Here is an 18,389-nt window from a genome sequence, read left to right as displayed (position 1 = left end):
CATGAGCCACTGTCCTTCCAAAGGGGTTGGCCGTCCTAGCCCAGCCCCCCACCCCACACATCACCTGGTTGTATCCCATCACCTTCATAAACCAGAACCCGTTCGGCTCCCCCTCGGAGCCTTTCACAAACTGGGCACAGTCCAGTCAGCCCGGCCATCCTGCTGTTCCTCCCTCCTCATCTCTGCCTCTCAACATCTCTTCTTTCCTTCGAGACTCAGTCAAACACAGCCTGCTCAATGATGCCCTTGCCGCCATATTGGTCTCTGTAAGTGCTCTGAGGTCAGGGACTGTCTCTGTACCTCCAGCACCTACTGGTTGGTCTCACGAGAAGGCCAGAGAGGGCATGGGGAGGGTTCCAATGAAGATCAGTCAAGGCTGGGTTGGTCATGAGTGGTAGAAAGGCCGGGGGTGTGAGTCCAAGCCTTCCAAGGTTCACTCTGAGCCCCAGAATCTTTCCAAGGCCAAAGGGATCACCTCAAGTCCAATCCATGGGTTTTGGAGGATAAGAGAACTCACTGACCTGTCCCCAACAAAGCTGTGGGAAGACCATGGGTCTGCACCCACATGGCATTCCCAACCTAAGCCACCAAACCAAGTGAAGTTGGTAACACTGGGTACAAGGCTGGGGGCCCACAGCCCAGAGGGGTCTAGAACATTCTGTGGGCTCTCAAGTCCATCCCTTCCCTCACTTCTCAGAGTCTTTGGGCACTGCTTACACACCAATGACCGCCCTCCTGCCTGGAGTAAGCAATTAGTTACACCAAGAGCCCAAGGGCTGGGCACAACAGCATCATGCGGGCTGCCTCTCAGTGAGTGCCTCAGCTATGCCCTTCATGCCAGTTCGTCAGCATGGGCGTGTGCTAGACAGAGGGGGTGGGACGAGCAATCCAAAAACATGGGCAGCCCTATCTGAAACGTGCTGAGAAACCTGGGGGGGATCCGTCGATGAGAGCACATCAAAATCTGAACAGACCAAACAGCAAAACGGAAACCACTAAAGGGATATTCAGTGCTCATGGCTGGACTGTGCTAACAGCATAAAGGATAACACTTAAGATACACTACAGACCTGGTGTTTTACCAAACTAACGGAACCAGACCAAACATTAAAAAAATTCATTTGAAAAAACAAAAGACCTAGAATCAAGGGGAAAAATGAAAAAAGATTAACAGTCAGAAGAGGGAATAGCATTTCCAGACTTCAGACTACATATAAAGCCACAAGCATCACAATCATTAGGTAGAAAAGTAGATCCATGGAACAGACTAGAAAAGGGAGAATCAGAAACAATACAACTCAGCTGCCTGTGTTTGACAAAACTAAAAACATTAATTACCTTGGAAAAAAACTCCCTTGTTTGCTAAGAACTATTGGGAAAACCTGAAAGTAGACAGGCAGGAATTAGGCCTGGACCAGCATCATACACCATATTCCAAAGACATCTACCTGTAAACAAGGAGGAGCAGAGCAGCGTGCTTCTGCAGCTACGAACCAGGGAGGAATTCTTAACCAAACAACCAGAAAAATGGCAATTACAGACATAGAATCAATCCCTCTGCACCCAATATCTCTGATAATGGCTTGATATCCAAAAACACTGTAATTTCCCCAATACACAATGGTTGGTCAAAGGATACAAATGACCATTTCTCAAGAACTGCAAACTCCTAACAACTGGATGGGAGAATGCTCTGAATCACTGGGAGAATCGAAAACCAAAACTACTCCATGTCTAACTATCCCCTGGAGAAGGGGACAAGAGAGAGCATGGTCAGTGTAGGAGGAAGTGTGGAAAGACGGGCGCTCCGACCAAGACAAAGACTCATGACGAAAAACGCTGTCCCCATCCAGAGAAGGGGCAGATGGACCCTGAGGGGACAGAAGCAGACTTGTTAAACTGCGTTTTTCTCGATTTTTTTTGGTTTTCTTTTGCAATGTAGCTAATATGGAATTATGTCTTTCATGACTTCACATGTAAAATGGTCACCTGGCTTTCTCAAGAGGTGGCGGAGGGGCAAGAGGGAAGGAGAGAATCCTGGAACAGAACGCTAACGTTAAAAATACTTAGAGACATTTAACAAAATAAATAAAAATGTATTAAGAAAAAAAAAGAAAGATAAGCCAACTCCTATTAACAGATAATCAGGACTAGGGTAACCGGGTTTTGAAAATTATCACTCAGTTGACAGGCATTTCAGAGGCCGTGCATGTTGGGATAAAAGAAAACCCAACAGTTCCTGCTCTGAAGGGCTGATGGTCTAACAGGGAAATAGCCTCACATGTCCAGACCCCTTCACACTGGACACTACTGCCAGGCCCACACCCCAAGGTGGTGAAGGAATAAACAAAGCTTTCTGTCTGCCAAGCGCTGGGGCTGTGAAGAGAACAGTCAGATGGCCCCTGTTCCCCAGGAGCGCCCGTTCTGATGGGGAAGATGCAGCCACAAGTCAGGGGGAAAGGTCCCCTGGGCCTCGCAGAGCAGTGGCCAAGCGGCCAGCGAGACATCTCCACTGATAAAATCCCATCAGTATTAAGGATACTGGTGACGAGGCCCTTCCCTTCTGAGCCCTGCAGCCCCTGCAGCAGCGGTCAGTTCCCAGGCCGCCTCTCCAGAGGGCCTGCCTCCCAGGATGGTGGCTGAGGGTGCTGGTGGGAAGCCTGGCCATTCCCAAGGCTCTCGGGCTCAGGGTCCGAGGGGCCTGACTTGCTTGGCACAAGCCATCTCTTGTCTCCCCTTGGGGAGTTAGTCCAGCTTCCTGGCCTTCTCCACTCCTCCTGGAGTGGCTGCCATGGACGAGGCCCCCAGAGCTGGGCTGGACACAGGGACGGTGGCCCAGCAGGGCTCCAGTGTCTGCTCACCTGGGCGCAGCGGCTGAGGCAGGGCTTCAGCCAAATCGCTACAGACACATCAAACTGTCAATGGCAGCAGGTTCTGAAGTGCCAAAGACCTCGACATGGAGGTCTCTAAGCAGACTCAGGAACTAGACGGAGTAAGACTGCGCCTGACAAAGAAACGTGGGCTGTAGACCTGTGAGCCATCCAAGTGCCCCGGGCAGGATTTGGGAGAAGACCAGTCGAACCCACGGAGAGCGGGCGCTGCCAGCCGCCAGACACGCTCCTAGGGACGGTGAAGGGGCAGCTGCCCACCCCCTCTCCAGGGCGCCGCGAGCTTTGTTCCACTTTCCCTTGATCTGTTTGGCGCCATCTTCTGGCCTGTCAAAGCATTTCTGGATCCTTACTTGGCGTTAGTTCCTGGAGAGCTCCTCATCCGCCAATCTGAGACACCGATAATTATGTCTTTACCCAAGTCACGAACCCCACGCAGATCCCTCAGTCCTCCGCTGGAGATCACAGACAGATCCCTCGGTCCTCCACTGGAGATCTCACACAGATCCCTTGGTCCTTCGCTGGAGATCACAGACAGATCCCACAGTCCTCCGCTGGAGATCTCGCACAGATCCCTCGGTCCTCCGCTGGACATCACAGACAGATCCCTCGGTGCTCCGCTGGAGATCTCACACGGATCCCTCGGTCCTCCGCTGGACATCACAGACAGATCCCTCAGTCCTCTGCTGGAGATCTCACACGGATCCCTCGGTCCTCCGCTGGACATCACAGACAGATCCCTCGGTCCTCCGCTGGACATCACAGACAGATCCCTCGGTCCTCCGCTGGACATCACAGACAGATCCCTCGGTGCTCCGCTGGAGATCTCACACGGATCCCTCGGCCCTCCGCTGGACATCACAGACAGATCCCTCAGTCCTCTGCTGGAGATCTCACACGATCCCTCGGTCCTCCGCTGGACATCACAGACAGATCCCTCGGTGCTCCGCTGGACATCACAGACAGATCCCTCGGTCCTCCGCTGGACATCACAGACAGATCCCTCGGTGCTCTGCTGGAGATCTCACACGGATCCCTCGGTCCTCCGCTGGACATCACAGACAGATCCCTCGGTCCTCCGCTGGACATCACAGACAGATCCCTCGGTCCTCCGCTGGACATCACAGACAGATCCTGCGGTCCTCTCTTGGAGATCTCGCACAGATCCCTCAGTCCTCCGCTGGAGATCACAGACAGATCCCGCAGTCCTCTGCTGGAGATCTTGCACAGATCCAGGGCCTGTGCCCACGTGGAGAGCCTCTTGATGTATGGTGTGAGCCGCTGGCCCTCGCCTCACTTCGGCCAGGCTGCTGTCCGCTGTCCCCACACATCCCCCACAACCAGGGTCTTGCTGTGCTCCACTGACCAACCCCTCTGCTTTTTACCTGCTGACGGACTCTGCTCGGCCACTTCTCTTCTTCCCTTGCGTTCTTCTTCATTTCCCTTCAAAGTCTAGACCTTTGGTTCCTCTCAAGGAATCACATCATTACCAGATCTTTTTCACAGGCAATTTAGCCCACACTCCTTATCATACAGACAAAGAAACAGAACCCCAGGAATTTGAGTGAGGGGCCCGACAATATCACACAGAGAGTGAATGACAGCCAGGCTTCAAGCCCACATGCTCTCCTCCCCTGGACGCCTCTCTGTCTCCCTCCCTCTCCCCACCCCGACATCTGTCTGTCTCTCTCATCACTGTACCAGAGTAGCCACAGATAAATGTCAAGCCCCCCCTTGGGTTCAAACAATCAATTTCACGAATGAGGCAGGCCCAGTGATAAGAGGAGGTGCAGGAGCAGATGCTGGACACATGGACGAGCAGAGGATACCCACAGCTGCTCCCAGAGAAGAGACCGAGTCCCCTGAGAGCACGGTTTGTACAGGCGGAAGGAGGGGTCTCTCAGTTCCTCAGCAGCACAGGGAGGGAGAGGTCTGGTACAGCCCCTCAGGAAGGCCATCCTTTCAGGCTCGCCCCACAGCCCATCCCAAACACCTTCTCGGAGGAAGGGCCAGCAACTGCACCTGGAGACCCTGAAAGCTCCTTCCCAACTGGCAGGCAGACCCAGACCCTGGCAGGGGAACCAGGAGGGTCCAGTCCAAACCCCGGAGTATTGGGGGGGCACTCATGGTCACCCAGGTCCAACACTCTGCCCAGTGTACCAGGCTGCTGCCAGGATCCCTGGATGTCTGTCAGCCAGGGCCTGGAGAAGGTCTCATTAAGACCAATGGATCCACATCAGTGTGAGGGTAATAGAGAGGGGGAGCACAGTCGTGATCTGGACAGAGGCCAGGAGGAACAGCTAAGACACTGGACGACAGAACAGTCAGCTACCAGGATGAGCCAACACAAGCTGACCCTGGCCAAGGGGCAAGGAGAGCAAAAGCCTGCAGGGTCTGAAAAGGGAATGGCCAGCGGGGAGGAAGCTAAGGGGACTGAACTCGGGCCCTGTGACTCACAAGAAAGAAAAACAATGAGGGCCTCAAATGGTCAACTTCATGTCTGCTTCCCACCCCATCGACACCGGAGAAACAACTGCTCGCCACTGAGTCATGACCGCCCCCCTCTGAGCACAACAGCTGCTCCAGACCCCACTGTTCCTCGGACAGCCCAGGCTGGGGTCCCTGCCCTCTCGTGCCCAGCTCACATCTGAGGAAGGTCTCCTGCCTGGGAGCCCCTTCTCGCTTCCCTCATCTTCCTTCTCGTGCTTCAAAACAGAACTACCCAGAGAGCAAGCCAGCCCTGACTGTGACGAACCTTTGCCATAATTTAATAAAAGAGACGATAATCAGTCACCTTCACAAATGACCTGCCTCTGCCACAGTTAAACAAGAAATCAAATTAACTTGTCCAATTAGACTCCCTCGGGACACAGTCAACAACCCCGTACCACGGGGTCTCAGAAACTGCTCATCTGCCATGGTGGGCCTGTATGCCTGGCTGACGCAGGCCTGGCACACAGTGGCTGGCGGCCATGGAGGGGGCGCAGAGCGCAGGGGCCAGGTGGCTGGATCCCCTCTCCAAGCTACTCCTCAACCACTCAGGGAGGAGGGGGTTTAGTCTTTGCAAGGAGAGGCCCCTCCCCACACAGGACCCCCATTCTCCCAGCAGCCTCTTCAGGTGCACTCACGCCCAGGGCCCAGCCAAGCCTGGCAAGGGGCACTGCCAGTAGGCAGCAAGAGCCCTGATCCTCTAAGACCCTCCCCGGCCTCTGGCCTCGCTTCCTCACCCTAAAGCTCTCACTTGAAACATGTGGAAACCCCAACGTGACCCACGGAGGCCGGGGAGTCTCCGCAGGCCACCGGCCCTGATGGACACCCTGGCCAAGGGTTCTCTGCAGACAGGGGACATCTCAGGCCAGCGTCACCCCAGCTGAGTGAGAAATGCCTGGTGGGGAGGAGGAGAAAGGGAAGGAGGAAGAGGGAAGGAGGAAGGGGGGATAGAGAGAGGGAGGGAAGGAGAAAGGGGTAAGGGAGAGAAGGAAGAAGGGACAGAGAGGGAAGGAGAGAGGGAAGAAGGGACAGAGAGAGGCAGGGTGAGAGGGAAGGATGAAAGGGGGTGATGGAGAGAGGGAGGGAGGGAAGGAGGAAGGGGGAAGGGAGAGAGGGAAGAAGGGACAGAGAGGGAGGGAAGGAGGAAGCGGGGGATGGAGAGAGGGAGGGAGGGAAAGAGGAAGGGAGGGACGGAGAGAGGGAGAAGGGAAAGAGGAAGGGGGAAGGGAGAGAGGGAAGAAGGGACAGAGAGAAAGGGAGAGAGGGAAGGAGAGGGGGAAGAAGAAAGAGAGAGGGAGGTAGGGAAGGAGGAAGCAGGGGACAGAGAGAAGGAGGGAGGGAGGGAAGGAGGAAGGGACAGAGAGAGGAAGGGAGGGAAGGAGGAAGGGGGAAGGGAGAGAAGGAAGAAGGGACAGAAAGAGGCAGGGAGAAAAAGGAGGAAAGGAGGCGATGGAGAGAGGAAGAAGGGACAGACAGAAGGAGGGAGAGAGGGAAGGAGGAAGGGGGAAGGGAGAGACAGAGGGAGAGACACTGCTCCCCAGCCGCCACCTTTGGCCTCAAGGAGCCCCATTCAATTGGGCAGGGATGGAGAGACCCCAAGCTCCCAGGTGAGAACCCCCATTTACAGCGTGGTCATGCATCATCTCCTTGCAGAGCTCCACAGAGGAGAGGCTCACTACCTCTGCTGGCAGAGCTCCATGTCACCTCCTCAGTGGGACCCTGCCCTCAAAGGAGGCAGACTGCAGCCCACCTGCCTCCCCGGCTGGCCTGCTAGATCTCCCCGTCAGCCACAGCAGTTGGACACCCTCCCCTCCCCATGGCCTGCTCCTGGACACACCAGATCCCTTGGGGGGGCTGTGTCACCTCCCCACCACAAGCAGAAGCACCGGGGAGGACAGGACAGAGGGGAGAGGCTGGGGTGCAGGGCCTGCCTTGGATGGTGAGAGGGAGGGTGGGCACAGGGCTTGTCTGCAGACAGGCCGGTCCTCTGGCAGCAGGCAGGGGGGACAGAGTACCTCTCATGTGTCTGGGGAAGGGAGGGGGGAGAAGGGACCACTCGGAGCCCCGACACGGCCTTCTGCCACAGGCCTTCAAGGATCCTCCACCCCAAAAGGGGGCATGGGCACGCAGGAGGCTCCAAGGTGACAGGGATGTCCCAGAGAAGGAGCAGAGAGCCAGGCCACGACACGCTGCCCCTTCCCCCTCAACACACATCCGCTCCAGGCTGGAGCCAATGCCAGAAAGCTCAAAGGGACCTCGGAGGTCACCGAGTCTGAACCTATGGGGAAACTGAGGCCCAAAGAGGTGACACGACTTGTTCAGGGTCACCAATGTGACCTCCTAATTAGTCTCCATTACTTTCTAACAAACAAAGACTATTATCCAAGGTCTGCTGGTAAATGTTTAACAACCAGCTCTCTGGGGGGGAAAGGTATGTGCAGGACGCACTTGGTAGTTGAATATCCAGTACTAGCATTTTCTTCATCACTTTCTTAAGACTGGACAACATTGATACAATCAAGCTCCCATTGGCAGCATTTGCCAATGTCCGAGGGGTAAATGCTCACACTGAAAATTTAACAACTGGCTCACTGCTGCACACCCCAGCTATCTTCACAGGCTGCTGGTGCCACGGTCCTAGCCCTTCCCACCTGCCCGCAGAGACCACCCCACGACCAGCTCTCCTTCGGACAGTCAACCTCGGTGCAGCCACCCAACTCTGTAAGAGAGCAGGGGTCATGGCGGAGGGGAGGAGACAAGAGGAGGCATCGGAGAGGGTCAAACTCCACGGCCTGGGACCAAGGCTTGCTCCAAAGAACCCCCTGGCACGGCAGGGCTGGAGGCCAGGCAGCCGGTCAGTCGCAGCCACAGAAGCCGCCGATTCTGGCCCAGGCTCTGCCCAGACACCTCCCAAGAGGAGAGGCCCCTTACCTCTGGGCCAGCTTGGGTTTCCTCACGTCCAGCCCACACCGGTCTTTGCAGCTTCCTCCCCATTCACCGTCCCTGGCCATATCCGTGGGGACTGGGCGGAAGGAGGCCAGGGCCACTGCCCCCCAGGAATAGCACGAGGGCCTTGGTTCAGATTTTTGCCAAAGCTGCGCCTGGCAGCTCCCTCCCAGACGACGCCTGCCCCCACCTGGTAGCCCTCAGTCTTCTTCTGGCACCACTTCAGCAGGGCGTTCCTCTTGGAGCCTCCATACTCTCGGGCCAGGGCTGACAGGGGGTCCTTCCTCTCCTCCCTGGGGGGCACCGGAGGGAACCATCATTCACCAGCATGTGGACGGCCAAAGCCAGGGTCACTGTGACCTCCTGGGACCTCTGGACTGTGACCACAAGAGGGAGCAACACACAGAGAGCAGCAGCAGTGCCCTGCGGGGGACGCCCACCCTGTGCCCCGCTGACACGGGACGCCCACCCTGGGCCCTGCTGACACGGGACGCCTGCCTTGGGCCCCTCTAACACGGGACGCCCGCCTCAGGCCCTGTGGGGGACGCCCGCCCTAGGCCCTGTGGGGGACGCCCGCCCTGGGCCCCACTGACACAGGACGCCCGCCTTGGGCCCTTTGGGGGACACCCGCCCTGGGCCCCACTGACACGGAACGCCTGCCTTGGGCCCCGCTGACATGGGACGCCTGCCTTGGGCCCCTCTAACACGGGATGCCCGCCTCAGGCCCTGTGGGGGACGCCCGCCCCGGGCCCCGCTGACACAGGACACTCACCCCAGCCCTCCCAACTCACACACATGGAAGGGGGAGGCTCCCCACAGTCTGGAGTCGCCTCCAGGGCTGGGGCCGTACCTGATGCGGCTGCGGGCGGTCGGGGTCACGGATGCTGTGGGGGAGGGATGAGAGAGCTGAGGGGACGCTGGGCCCATTGCCATCAGGGAGGCTGCAGAGGGTCCATCTGGCTTGATTTCCTCACTACTCCGGCGGGAAGATGCTGAACAGGAAAGAGGGAGTCAGTGGTCTGGCCACAGCCCCCGGGGTGGTGTCCCCAGCCCTGTGCCACAGCTGCCACCCTGGTGGCGTTTGTCCCGACCAGTCTTCATGGTCACCAGCACTCAGGGCTCCCCTGATCCGTGGGGGACTTCTGCAATTTCAGGCAATTAATGGGGAAGTACCCTGGGGGTTCACAGAAGGGACCTGGAAATCCCCCAACCTTACAGAGGAACAGCCTGAGGGTCAAAAAGACCTGAGTTCAAATCTGGCCTCAGACACTTTCTAGCCGTTTGCTCAGTTTCCTCAGCCATAAGAACCGCCCCCCCCCCTCCCCAGGGTTGTGGTGAGGATCAAAGGAGATCTACTTGCAAAGCACACAGCAGGTACCTAATAAATGCCCATTCCCTCCTGTCCCCTTCTCAGGAGCCTCTGACTGAGGTTCCTGTTACCTGAGATAGACTTGGTGCCCTCCATGGCCGGGACTCTCAATAATGGCGCCGGCCTGCTGACTGACCCGGTGCGTAACAAACGCTCTGCAGGGAGAAGGACAAAGCCGGCAGGCTAGAGGTCACCAGCTCAGGGACAAGCAGAGGCAGGCTCCAGGACAGGAGGGCACCCCGGGGGCCAGGAGGACCCCCCACAGCCCCTCTCCCACCTCCACACCTTTGCTCATCACGGCACCCTCCACCCACGTCAACGTGGGCCTGTCCTGCTCCTGCTTCAGGGGAAAGGCCAGGAGGCCCAGGTCTCCATGGTCAGAGGAAGGAAAGGCCCCACAGCAAGGGACAACAGGGGCTGACCCAGGACAGGCCATCCTCACGCACTCCCCAGACGCAGGCCCGGACTCCTGGGCTAGCAGAGCGAATGTCTGGGGGTCTTGGGGCAGAAGCAATCATTCTTGCCCGTCAGGGGGCAGTGGGGTCTCCCTAATCTTTCAAAGTTAGCCACCCCCGACCACAGGACAGGAAACTGCCCCTTGGCTCAAGGCTTCGATGCCCCCCTCCATGGCGGCTCTGAGGACATGCGGGAGCACCAGGCAGGCCCTGCCCTTGTGGGCAGGCAGTGAGAGCTGGGAGACGCTGGTCAGAGTCCAGGCTGACGTCCAGCCATGCCTCCAGAGTGCCAACCAGGGCCTGGCATGGGCCAAAGGGCTCTGATCCTCACCACAGCCTGGGAAGGAGGCACTGTCACCTTCCCTGCATGACCAAGGAGGACACTGAGGCAGAACGTGACCCTCGGGTCTTCCCACTCTGTCTCAGTGGCCCAGGGCCCCCCGCCCCCCACTGAGCCAGGCAGGAGGGGTCCAACTAGGAAGCTTGTGCCCCGAGTGCTCACCCTGGCAGGGAAGGTCTCCGTAGTTTGGCCTCTTGTCCGACAGAGCAGGCAGGGGCTTGGTGGTAGATAAGGAGCCGCCCATAGAGTGCCTCTGAAATGACCAGATGGACACCGTAAGTCACCATATGACCTCCCCCTGCCCCCACCATCTCCAAGGGGGCGATTGCTGCGTGCACAGAATCAGCCTTAGGCTCCTCACACACGCACACACACACATCACGTATTTATACGCCCTCTGGGCCCCCTTCAAGGAAGGACTGCAATCTCACGAAGAAGACTTCACTCTGAGAGAACCAGCAGAGCTGGGGTAACTAGGCTCCACCCCCCCTCAGTGTTCTCTTCTGTAAAATGGGCACCCAGGACAGGCAAAGGCCTGGAGCCTGAGAGCCAGCTCTGACCTTGCTTGGCCCCACAGGGCCTCCCTCCACACCCCTTGGACCCTGCCAAGGCCACGGGCCCTCCTGGCTACCCCTTCTGTCCCTACCAGAGGCCCAGCACGGGGCTCTGAACCCAGCAGGGTTACCTGTTTGCTCCCCCGACCCCTGCCCCCATGCAAGCTGAGGCCCACAGGGAAGATGATGGAGGACAGGCTCAGCTCACCCTCTCGCTCTCAGCCTGCCAACTGCCCCACCCTACCACCACCTGGCAAGAGAGCCCAAGAACAAGAGGATGGGAGGAGACAGGCCTGGCTCCCTCTGGGCCCATGACGGTGGGAGTATGCCCATCACCAGACCCGAGAAATCACAGAGCCTGCTAGCCCTGATGCACAGAGAGCCCCCCCTGCTTTGCATCCTAGGAGCCCGGGGCCGCTGCCTGCGAGCTGGACAGAGGGAGCATCTGCCCTTACCTGCATCGGGGAGACAGCAGCAGCTGGGGGGGTCTTCATGGGACTTGGGCTTAGGGGGGTTCGAGGCATTGCGGCAGCCGGGGTTGGGGTTGGTCCTGTCAGATGAGAAAGCAATGTGTCAGGGCCTAAAATAGAAGCCCAGAGATCTGCCTGGGCCCAGCCTCCCAAGCATGCTGAGGGGAGCTGGGGGCACTCAGAAAACAGGGCCACCCAGCCCAAAGACAGCCTTTGGCGGGGACCCCCTCACTGCCCCTCGGCCAGAGCCCCCCGCCTACAGCCCCCCCCCCGCAGACCTCAACCTGGGCCACAGCCCCCAGGACTCTCAGCCAGAGGCCCCAGCCTATGGCCCCCAGGCCACCCTGGCCACAGCCCCCCAGACCTCACCCCAGCCACGGCTCCCAAGCCCCTCGGCTAGAGCCCCCTACCTACAGCACCCCCAAACCTCAACCTGGGCCCCAGGCCCCCAGAACCCTCAGCCAGAGGCCCCAGCCTACAGCCCCACAGACCTCAACCTGGGCCACAGCCCCCCAGGCCCCATCCCAGCTCTGGCTTCTCTCAGCTCCTGACGCCCCCACGGCCAGCGACCATCACCTTGTGACGCACTGTCGAAAGACTTGATGAGGGTCTTCACCGTCGGGGTGGGCTCAGAGGACGCTGACGACCTTCTGCTCAGGCCCATGCCCTGGCGTAAGGCGGCCAGGTCTCTCTCCACTGTGTTCATGTAGTTGTAGACGCGGCCCCGCTCCTCCTCTTGCCTGCGAACAATCGAGGCAAGGGAGCGTCTACACTAGCCCATGACATGTGGGGCTGGGGGGCCCAGGTCGTCCACCTGGTCTGAACCCGGCTCCCCTGAGCCCCGGCAGCCTCAAACACGTCCTCAGAAGGCTGCCATTCCTAACACAGGGCAGTGGCAGACAGCCCTCCGGGGCCCCTCACGGGGGCTGGATGCTCCGCTCACGCCTGGCAGGCGGACTACTGGCTGCCCAAGGAGCCGGCCTCTGCCCTGATAGCAGCGTGGGCCCTCCTATCCGCCTAGCCCACAGCCGGCCTTGGCGGGAGGGGAAAACAAAACAGTCCAAAAAAGTCTAGACCTAGCCTCGAGGAGCTCCTGCTCTAAAACCAACCCAGGCCTCTCCTTCCCCTTCAGCTGCTCCCCCAGCTGGCCCCTGCCTTCCTGCCCTGGGGCCTCCCCAGAGCTTCAGTGCTCCTCACCTCCTCCTCGTCGCCACATCACTTCATCTCCTAACTGCCCCCCCTCCTCACCTCCTCCTTCTCACCACGTCACCTCTTCTTCACTTCATCTCCTGACCGCTCCCCCTCCTCACCTCCTCCTTCTCACCACATCACCTCTTCTTCACTTCCCCACTACCTCCTCCTCATCACCACATCTCCTCTCCGTCACCTCCTTCTCACGTCGCCTCTTCTTCACTTCATCTCCTGACCGCTCCCCCTCCTCACCTCCTCCTTCTCACCACATCACCTCTTCTTCACTTCCCCACTACCTCCTCCTCATCACCACATCTCCTCTCCGTCACCTCCTTCTCACGTCGCCTCTTCTTCACTTCATCTCCTGACCGCTCCCCCTCCTCACCTCCTCCTTCTCACCACATCACCTCTTCTTCACTTCCCCACTACCTCCTCCTCATCACCACATCTCCTCTCCATCATCACCTCCTTCTCACATCGCCTCTTCTTCACTTCATCTACTCACCTCCCCATCCCCTCTTTCTGCCTGCCTCGGTCTCCCCACCAACTGGCTCCTCCACAAGCTCCATGACTTGCCCAGGGTCACACAGCTAGTGTAAGTGTCAAGTGTTTGGTCTGAGGCCGGATTTGAACTTGGGTCCTCCTGACTTCAGGGCGGTGCTCTATCCACTGCGCCACCTAGCTGCCCCTCTCCATAAGCTCCAGAGGTTCCCTCCGGCCTCCTGGAACCAATACAAAAGGCTCTGTCTGGCCTTCAGAACCCTCTCTGACTCCCTACCACATCCTCTTGCATCCAGAGGCTCTGGCCTCCCTCTCAGCCCCAGGCTCTCAGGCTGTGCTCCCTGCCTGGAATGCTCTCCTTCCCCCCCCCACCCGGGTTTCCTTCATGTGCTGACTGAAAGCTCACCTCCTCCGGGAAGCCCTCTTCAACCCCTCCTAATTCCGAGGCCTCCCTTCCCCCATCAGACTAGGAGCTCCCGGAGGGCAAGGTCTGGCTTTTATTGTTTTTGCCTATGTTTGTGGGCCCGGTGCTTGGCTGTAGCAGGAATCCCAAGAAGCTGCCTGTAGGCAGAGGGGGCCTGGCAGGGTTCCCCACCCAAGGAATGGGAATGTCTCTCTTTGATGACTCCATCTCAAGGCTTTGCCTCTGCCAGCTGCCCAGGCAGGGTTAGAGAAGACGGGAGAGGAGACCGAACCACAAGGAATGGTGCACCAAAGGGGGACAGAGGAGCCAGTCACCCCCCACGAAGACACCATTTTCCCAAATGTCAGCCAGTCAGAAGAGGCAGCCCGCCCATCTGCGCTGAGCCCAGCGCCTTCCCTCTGCATGCCCCAGACTCTTGGCATGCACCCGCCAGGACCTACTTTCTGGACTTTATTTCCTCCAGCTCCTTGGTAAGCTTCTCGTTCTTCTCCTGGGCCTCCTGGAGGCGGCGCTTCAGGTCCCCAACCTCCTCCTGAGCCTCAGATTTGATGTCATTGGCTATGACCACAGCCGTCTGCAGGTCAGCCTGAAACTGCCGCCACTCGGCCGACTCCTCCTGGACGGAAAAGGGGGCAGGTTCAGAGTGGACCAGGCCAGGCCGGTCCCTCCCACCCCCAGGCACCCAGGTGCCCCACCCATGAGAAGGCAAAGGCTCCTTCCTACCCGCAGCCTTCGATGAAGCGTCTTGACCTCTCTATCCATGTCATGCTTTTGGTCCTGGAGTTTCTTGACAGTGTCTGCAGAGACAAGGATAGTGACAGCTTCACCTGATGGGAAATGGTCGCTGGCACATAAGAAGCCCGTGGCATCAGGTCACCAGCCCAGCCAAGCTCCTCGGCAGAAAACACTGTCAAGGTCCCAAGCCGGTCCTCCTGAGCAGCTCTATTTCCCAGAAAGACTGACCCAGAGCACGTGGGAGACCCTGAACATGTCAGGGATGAAGCTCGCCCCGCCCCGACTGATGTCATGTGTTGTTTGTGCCCCAAGCTGGAGTCACGCCAGACGCACTCAGTCTATGCCAGAGTGGCAAAGTGCTCAGGCAGCTGGGGCCCATGTGGATGAGCAGACCTCCTGTCTTCATGACCTAGTAGTTCCCAAGGAAAAACAACAGGCCTTCTAGCATCTTAATTATTCATGATTTCTCCTCCCATTTAGGTGGAGATTTCCATTTCTCCTCCTCTTTCTGGCACTTACTTATGGTTCCACAGACACGTACATTTCTCTTGTGATAAATCTAGCTGTAAGGCTATGCCTCAAAGAAACACACAGCAAGGCCCCAGGAACCACCCCTTCTTACTCACTACTTTTTAAAAAGGGCTGTTTTCCTTGTGGGTCACCTAGGAATAAAACCTACACCTTTTAAAGAGCTATTTCTCCAGTAAGTCATAGATACAGGGCCTGGTTCTGTGATGGGTGGTGTGAAGTGACCTCTGAGGTTTTTCTTACCTTTGAAATTCTTTTAAACACACAAACACACATGAATGTACACATGTGTACACACACAGAACCCTCATATGACTGCTTGTGGAGGGGGTACAAAGCATTACAGAATCTCACAGATGAAAGGGGCCCCCATCCTCCTCCCCCTCTCATCCTGCCCCCCTGCTCCTATCTACTGCCTGTCCATTTCACCTCTGCAGCACCTCTGGTCCATTTCACCTCTGCTGCATCTCTGATCCATTTCACCTCTGCAGCACCTCTGGTCCATTTCACCTCTGCAGCACCTCTGGTCCATTTCATCTCTGCAGCACCTCCGGTGCATTTCACCTCTGCTGCACCTCTGGTCCATTTCTCCTCTGCAGCACCTCTGGTCCATTTCACCTCTGCTGCATCCCTAGTTGATCCCATCTTTGCAGCATCTCTCCAATACACCCCCCTCTTTCCTCTGATGCTGTCCCCACCCTGGTGCAGATCCCCATCTCTTCACACCTGGACTATGGCAATAGCCACTGGGGTATCTGCCTACCTCAGTCTCTCCTCCCTCCAGTCCATTCTCCAAAGTGATTTCCCTAAAGCACAGGTCTGACCATGTCATTCCTCTACTCAATAACCTCCAGTGGCTCCCTATTGCATCCAGGATCACATATAAAATGTTCTCTTAACCCAGCCCCCTCCTCCCCTTCCAGCCTTCTTACACTTTATTCCCCTCCAACATCTTCCATCCCACTACACCAGCCTCCTGGCTATTCCTCAAACAAGACCCTCCATCTCTTGGCTCCAGCATGCCTGGAATACTCTTCCTTCTTCACTCCACCTACTGACCTCACTGGCTTCAAGTCCCAACTAACATGCTACCTCCTACCTGGCCTTCCCTAATTTCCCTGAATTCCAGTGCCTTCCTTCTGCTAATTATTTTCTATTTACCATATACATAATTTGCTTTGCACATATTTGTTTGCTTGTTGTCTCCCACACTAGACTGTGAGCTCCTTGAGGGCAGGGACTGTCTTGTGTCTTTTTTATATTCCTAGCGCTTACTTAGCACAGGGCCTGGCACATAGTAGGCACTTAATAAGTGTTTACTGAATTGCATGAATTGCTCCAATCCATACCTAGAAAAAAGATTTCCCCTCTACTGTATACCTGGTGAGAGGTCATCCACCCTTTACCAGAAGACCTCTAGTGAGAAGCCTACCACTTCTCAGGGTAGCCTATTTCACAATGGGAGTGACATATCAACTTTCCCCACTGCTCCTCATCCTGCCCTCTGGGGCTAAGCAGAGCAAATGGGACAGCTGTCTTTGGAGTACTGGAAGGACAACCACGTTCCCCTTTGTTTTCTCAAGGCTAAACCCTCCCAATTTTCCCAAGCAATCCTCAAATGTCCCGGACTTGATGCCCTTCCCAGTCTGGACAATAACCAGCTCATCAACATCCTTTCATGGCAAGGCCAACAACTGATGTTCTCATCAGTGGCCACAGCAGCTCCTAGGAGGCCAAAGGCCAATAGAACATCAGTGGCCACAGCACCTCCTATGAGGCCAAAGGCCAACAGAACATCGGTGGCCACAGTGCCTCCTATGAGGCCAAAATCAACAGAACATCGGTGGCTGCAATACCTCCCATGACACCTATGATTCTACAGCCAGTCAACAATGCGTATAAAAAATGTTTGCTTCTTTGAATTCTGGGCCTTTGAAGAAAGGCTGTCCTTCCTTGCTCTGGGAATATGCAGGACCTGATATTGCTTACTTCTGACTACCTAGTCAGTCAATAAACATTTATTAAGTATCTACTGTGTACTGGGGCAACATGCTAAGCCTTGGGGATATGAAAAGAGGGAAAAGACAATCCCTTAGGGTTGTCCTTAAGGGGTTCACAATCTAATGAGGGAGACAAGTAAACATGTACAATGAGAGAAGGAAAACTGGAAAGAAGAGGGGTTGGGGAAGGCTTCTTATAGAAGACGGGATTTTAGTTGGGACTTGAAGGAAGCCCAGGCAGTCAGCAGCGGGAGCAAAGACGGGAGGGACACCCAGATGTTCAGGCCTGGGGGACAGCCAGAGAGAATGCCCAGAGCAGAAAGATGGACCAGGAGGCCGGTGTCACCGGACAAAAAAGAACATATAAGAAAAAGAGGTGAGGTGTAAGAAGGCTGGAAGGGCTTTGAAGGCCAAACAGAGCATTTTGTATTTGATCCTGGAGGCCATAAGGAGCCCGAGGGTTTACTGAGTGGGGAGGCCTGCACTTTGGTGGCTGAGCGGAGGATGGCCTGCAGGCAGGCAGACCCTCTCAGGTTACGTATGCCTGCACCACACATTAACCCCAAGTTACTGCTCATTTGGGCCCATTTTTGGCAGATTCTTGAAAGAAATCTCCAGTCCCCCTGGACTCTTGGGCCAGGTGGGCCTGAGGGATGGGTATCACAGAATTCACCAATGAAGGACATAGAGACCTCACCCCCAACAGGCCAGTCCTGTCCTCACTGGGACTCAGTGCAGAGTCTCTGCGATGGTGCAAACGCCCTCCTCGACGAGTCAAGCCTGGCTTCCTGGCACAATCTTGATTCCCCCTATGGACACTTGGCTGGAGAGGAGCCTCCTGGGGCATCTTGCCTTTTCTACCCGTCTCAGTCCACTGTGGGCTGAGTCAGATGTCTTCTGTCTACTGGGGAGGGAGCAGAGGCTCTCCTGATCCAGCCATCGCCTGCTCGACTGGCCATTTCAGAACCATAATGGGGAACCTGGGGAAGGGCCTGCACTGGAGGGAGAACAGGGCATCTGTTCCAGCTTCATTCATGGAGGCCCTTGTGGCCGACTTCCTCTGGCGTGCTTCTGTCATCCGTGCCTGACTTTACCACAGAGTGGTGTGGGTCCTTGGCTGACACGTCTCATCACCAGTGGGCAAACTCCACCTCCAGGAAGTTAGCGTAAGAGTGCACACATACAGCGTTGCAAGGTCTCACAGAGCGTTTTACAGTTATCACCTCAATGGATCCTCACAACCACCCTGGGAGGAAGGTGCCAGTACGATGCCCATTTTACAGATGAGGAAACTCAGGCAGGCAGGTCAGGTGACTTGCCCAGGGTCCCAGAGCTAGGGCATGCCTGAGGCTGGATCCAAGCTCGGTCTTCCTGACTCTAGAGTGGCACCCTCTAGCTGTCTACTGACACAGCCATCGACAGCAATGTTCTTTCCTCCATCCATCAGGGTCAACCCCTTGTTCTAATAAGCCACACTGGTGGGGCAGCTAGGCAGCAC

General features: G+C 56.8%; 1 protein-coding gene and 1 long non-coding RNA gene across 3 annotated transcripts in view; one reads left to right on the top strand and one right to left on the bottom strand.

Moving 5' to 3' along the window:
* The window catches only part of LOC144456632 (uncharacterized), a 469,008-nt gene that overhangs the window by 331,584 nt on the left and 119,035 nt on the right, over positions 1–18,389 (top strand). The gene's annotated exons all lie outside the window — the stretch shown is intronic.
* SPECC1L (sperm antigen with calponin homology and coiled-coil domains 1 like) overlaps positions 1–18,389 on the bottom strand; it is a 53,696-nt gene that overhangs the window by 13,064 nt on the left and 22,243 nt on the right. For both annotated transcript variants that reach the window (XM_020977570.2, XM_078151868.1), the window contains 8 exons: positions 14,352–14,425; positions 14,069–14,244; positions 12,089–12,252; positions 11,498–11,592; positions 10,651–10,741; positions 9,765–9,848; positions 9,175–9,316; positions 8,515–8,617 (listed from right to left, as the gene is read on the bottom strand). In XM_020977570.2, coding sequence (XP_020833229.1) covers positions 8,515–8,617; positions 9,175–9,316; positions 9,765–9,848; positions 10,651–10,741; positions 11,498–11,592; positions 12,089–12,252; positions 14,069–14,244; positions 14,352–14,425 — 929 coding nt within the window. The remainder of the gene's footprint in view (positions 1–8,514; positions 8,618–9,174; positions 9,317–9,764; positions 9,849–10,650; positions 10,742–11,497; positions 11,593–12,088; positions 12,253–14,068; positions 14,245–14,351; positions 14,426–18,389) is intronic.

This window comes from Phascolarctos cinereus, unplaced genomic scaffold, assembly GCF_003287225.1.
Source record: "Phascolarctos cinereus isolate Bilbo 61053 unplaced genomic scaffold, phaCin_HiC Scaffold_4;HRSCAF=312, whole genome shotgun sequence".
Lineage (NCBI taxonomy): Eukaryota > Metazoa > Chordata > Mammalia > Diprotodontia > Phascolarctidae > Phascolarctos > Phascolarctos cinereus.
This window is presented reverse-complemented; position numbering and strand designations above follow the sequence as displayed.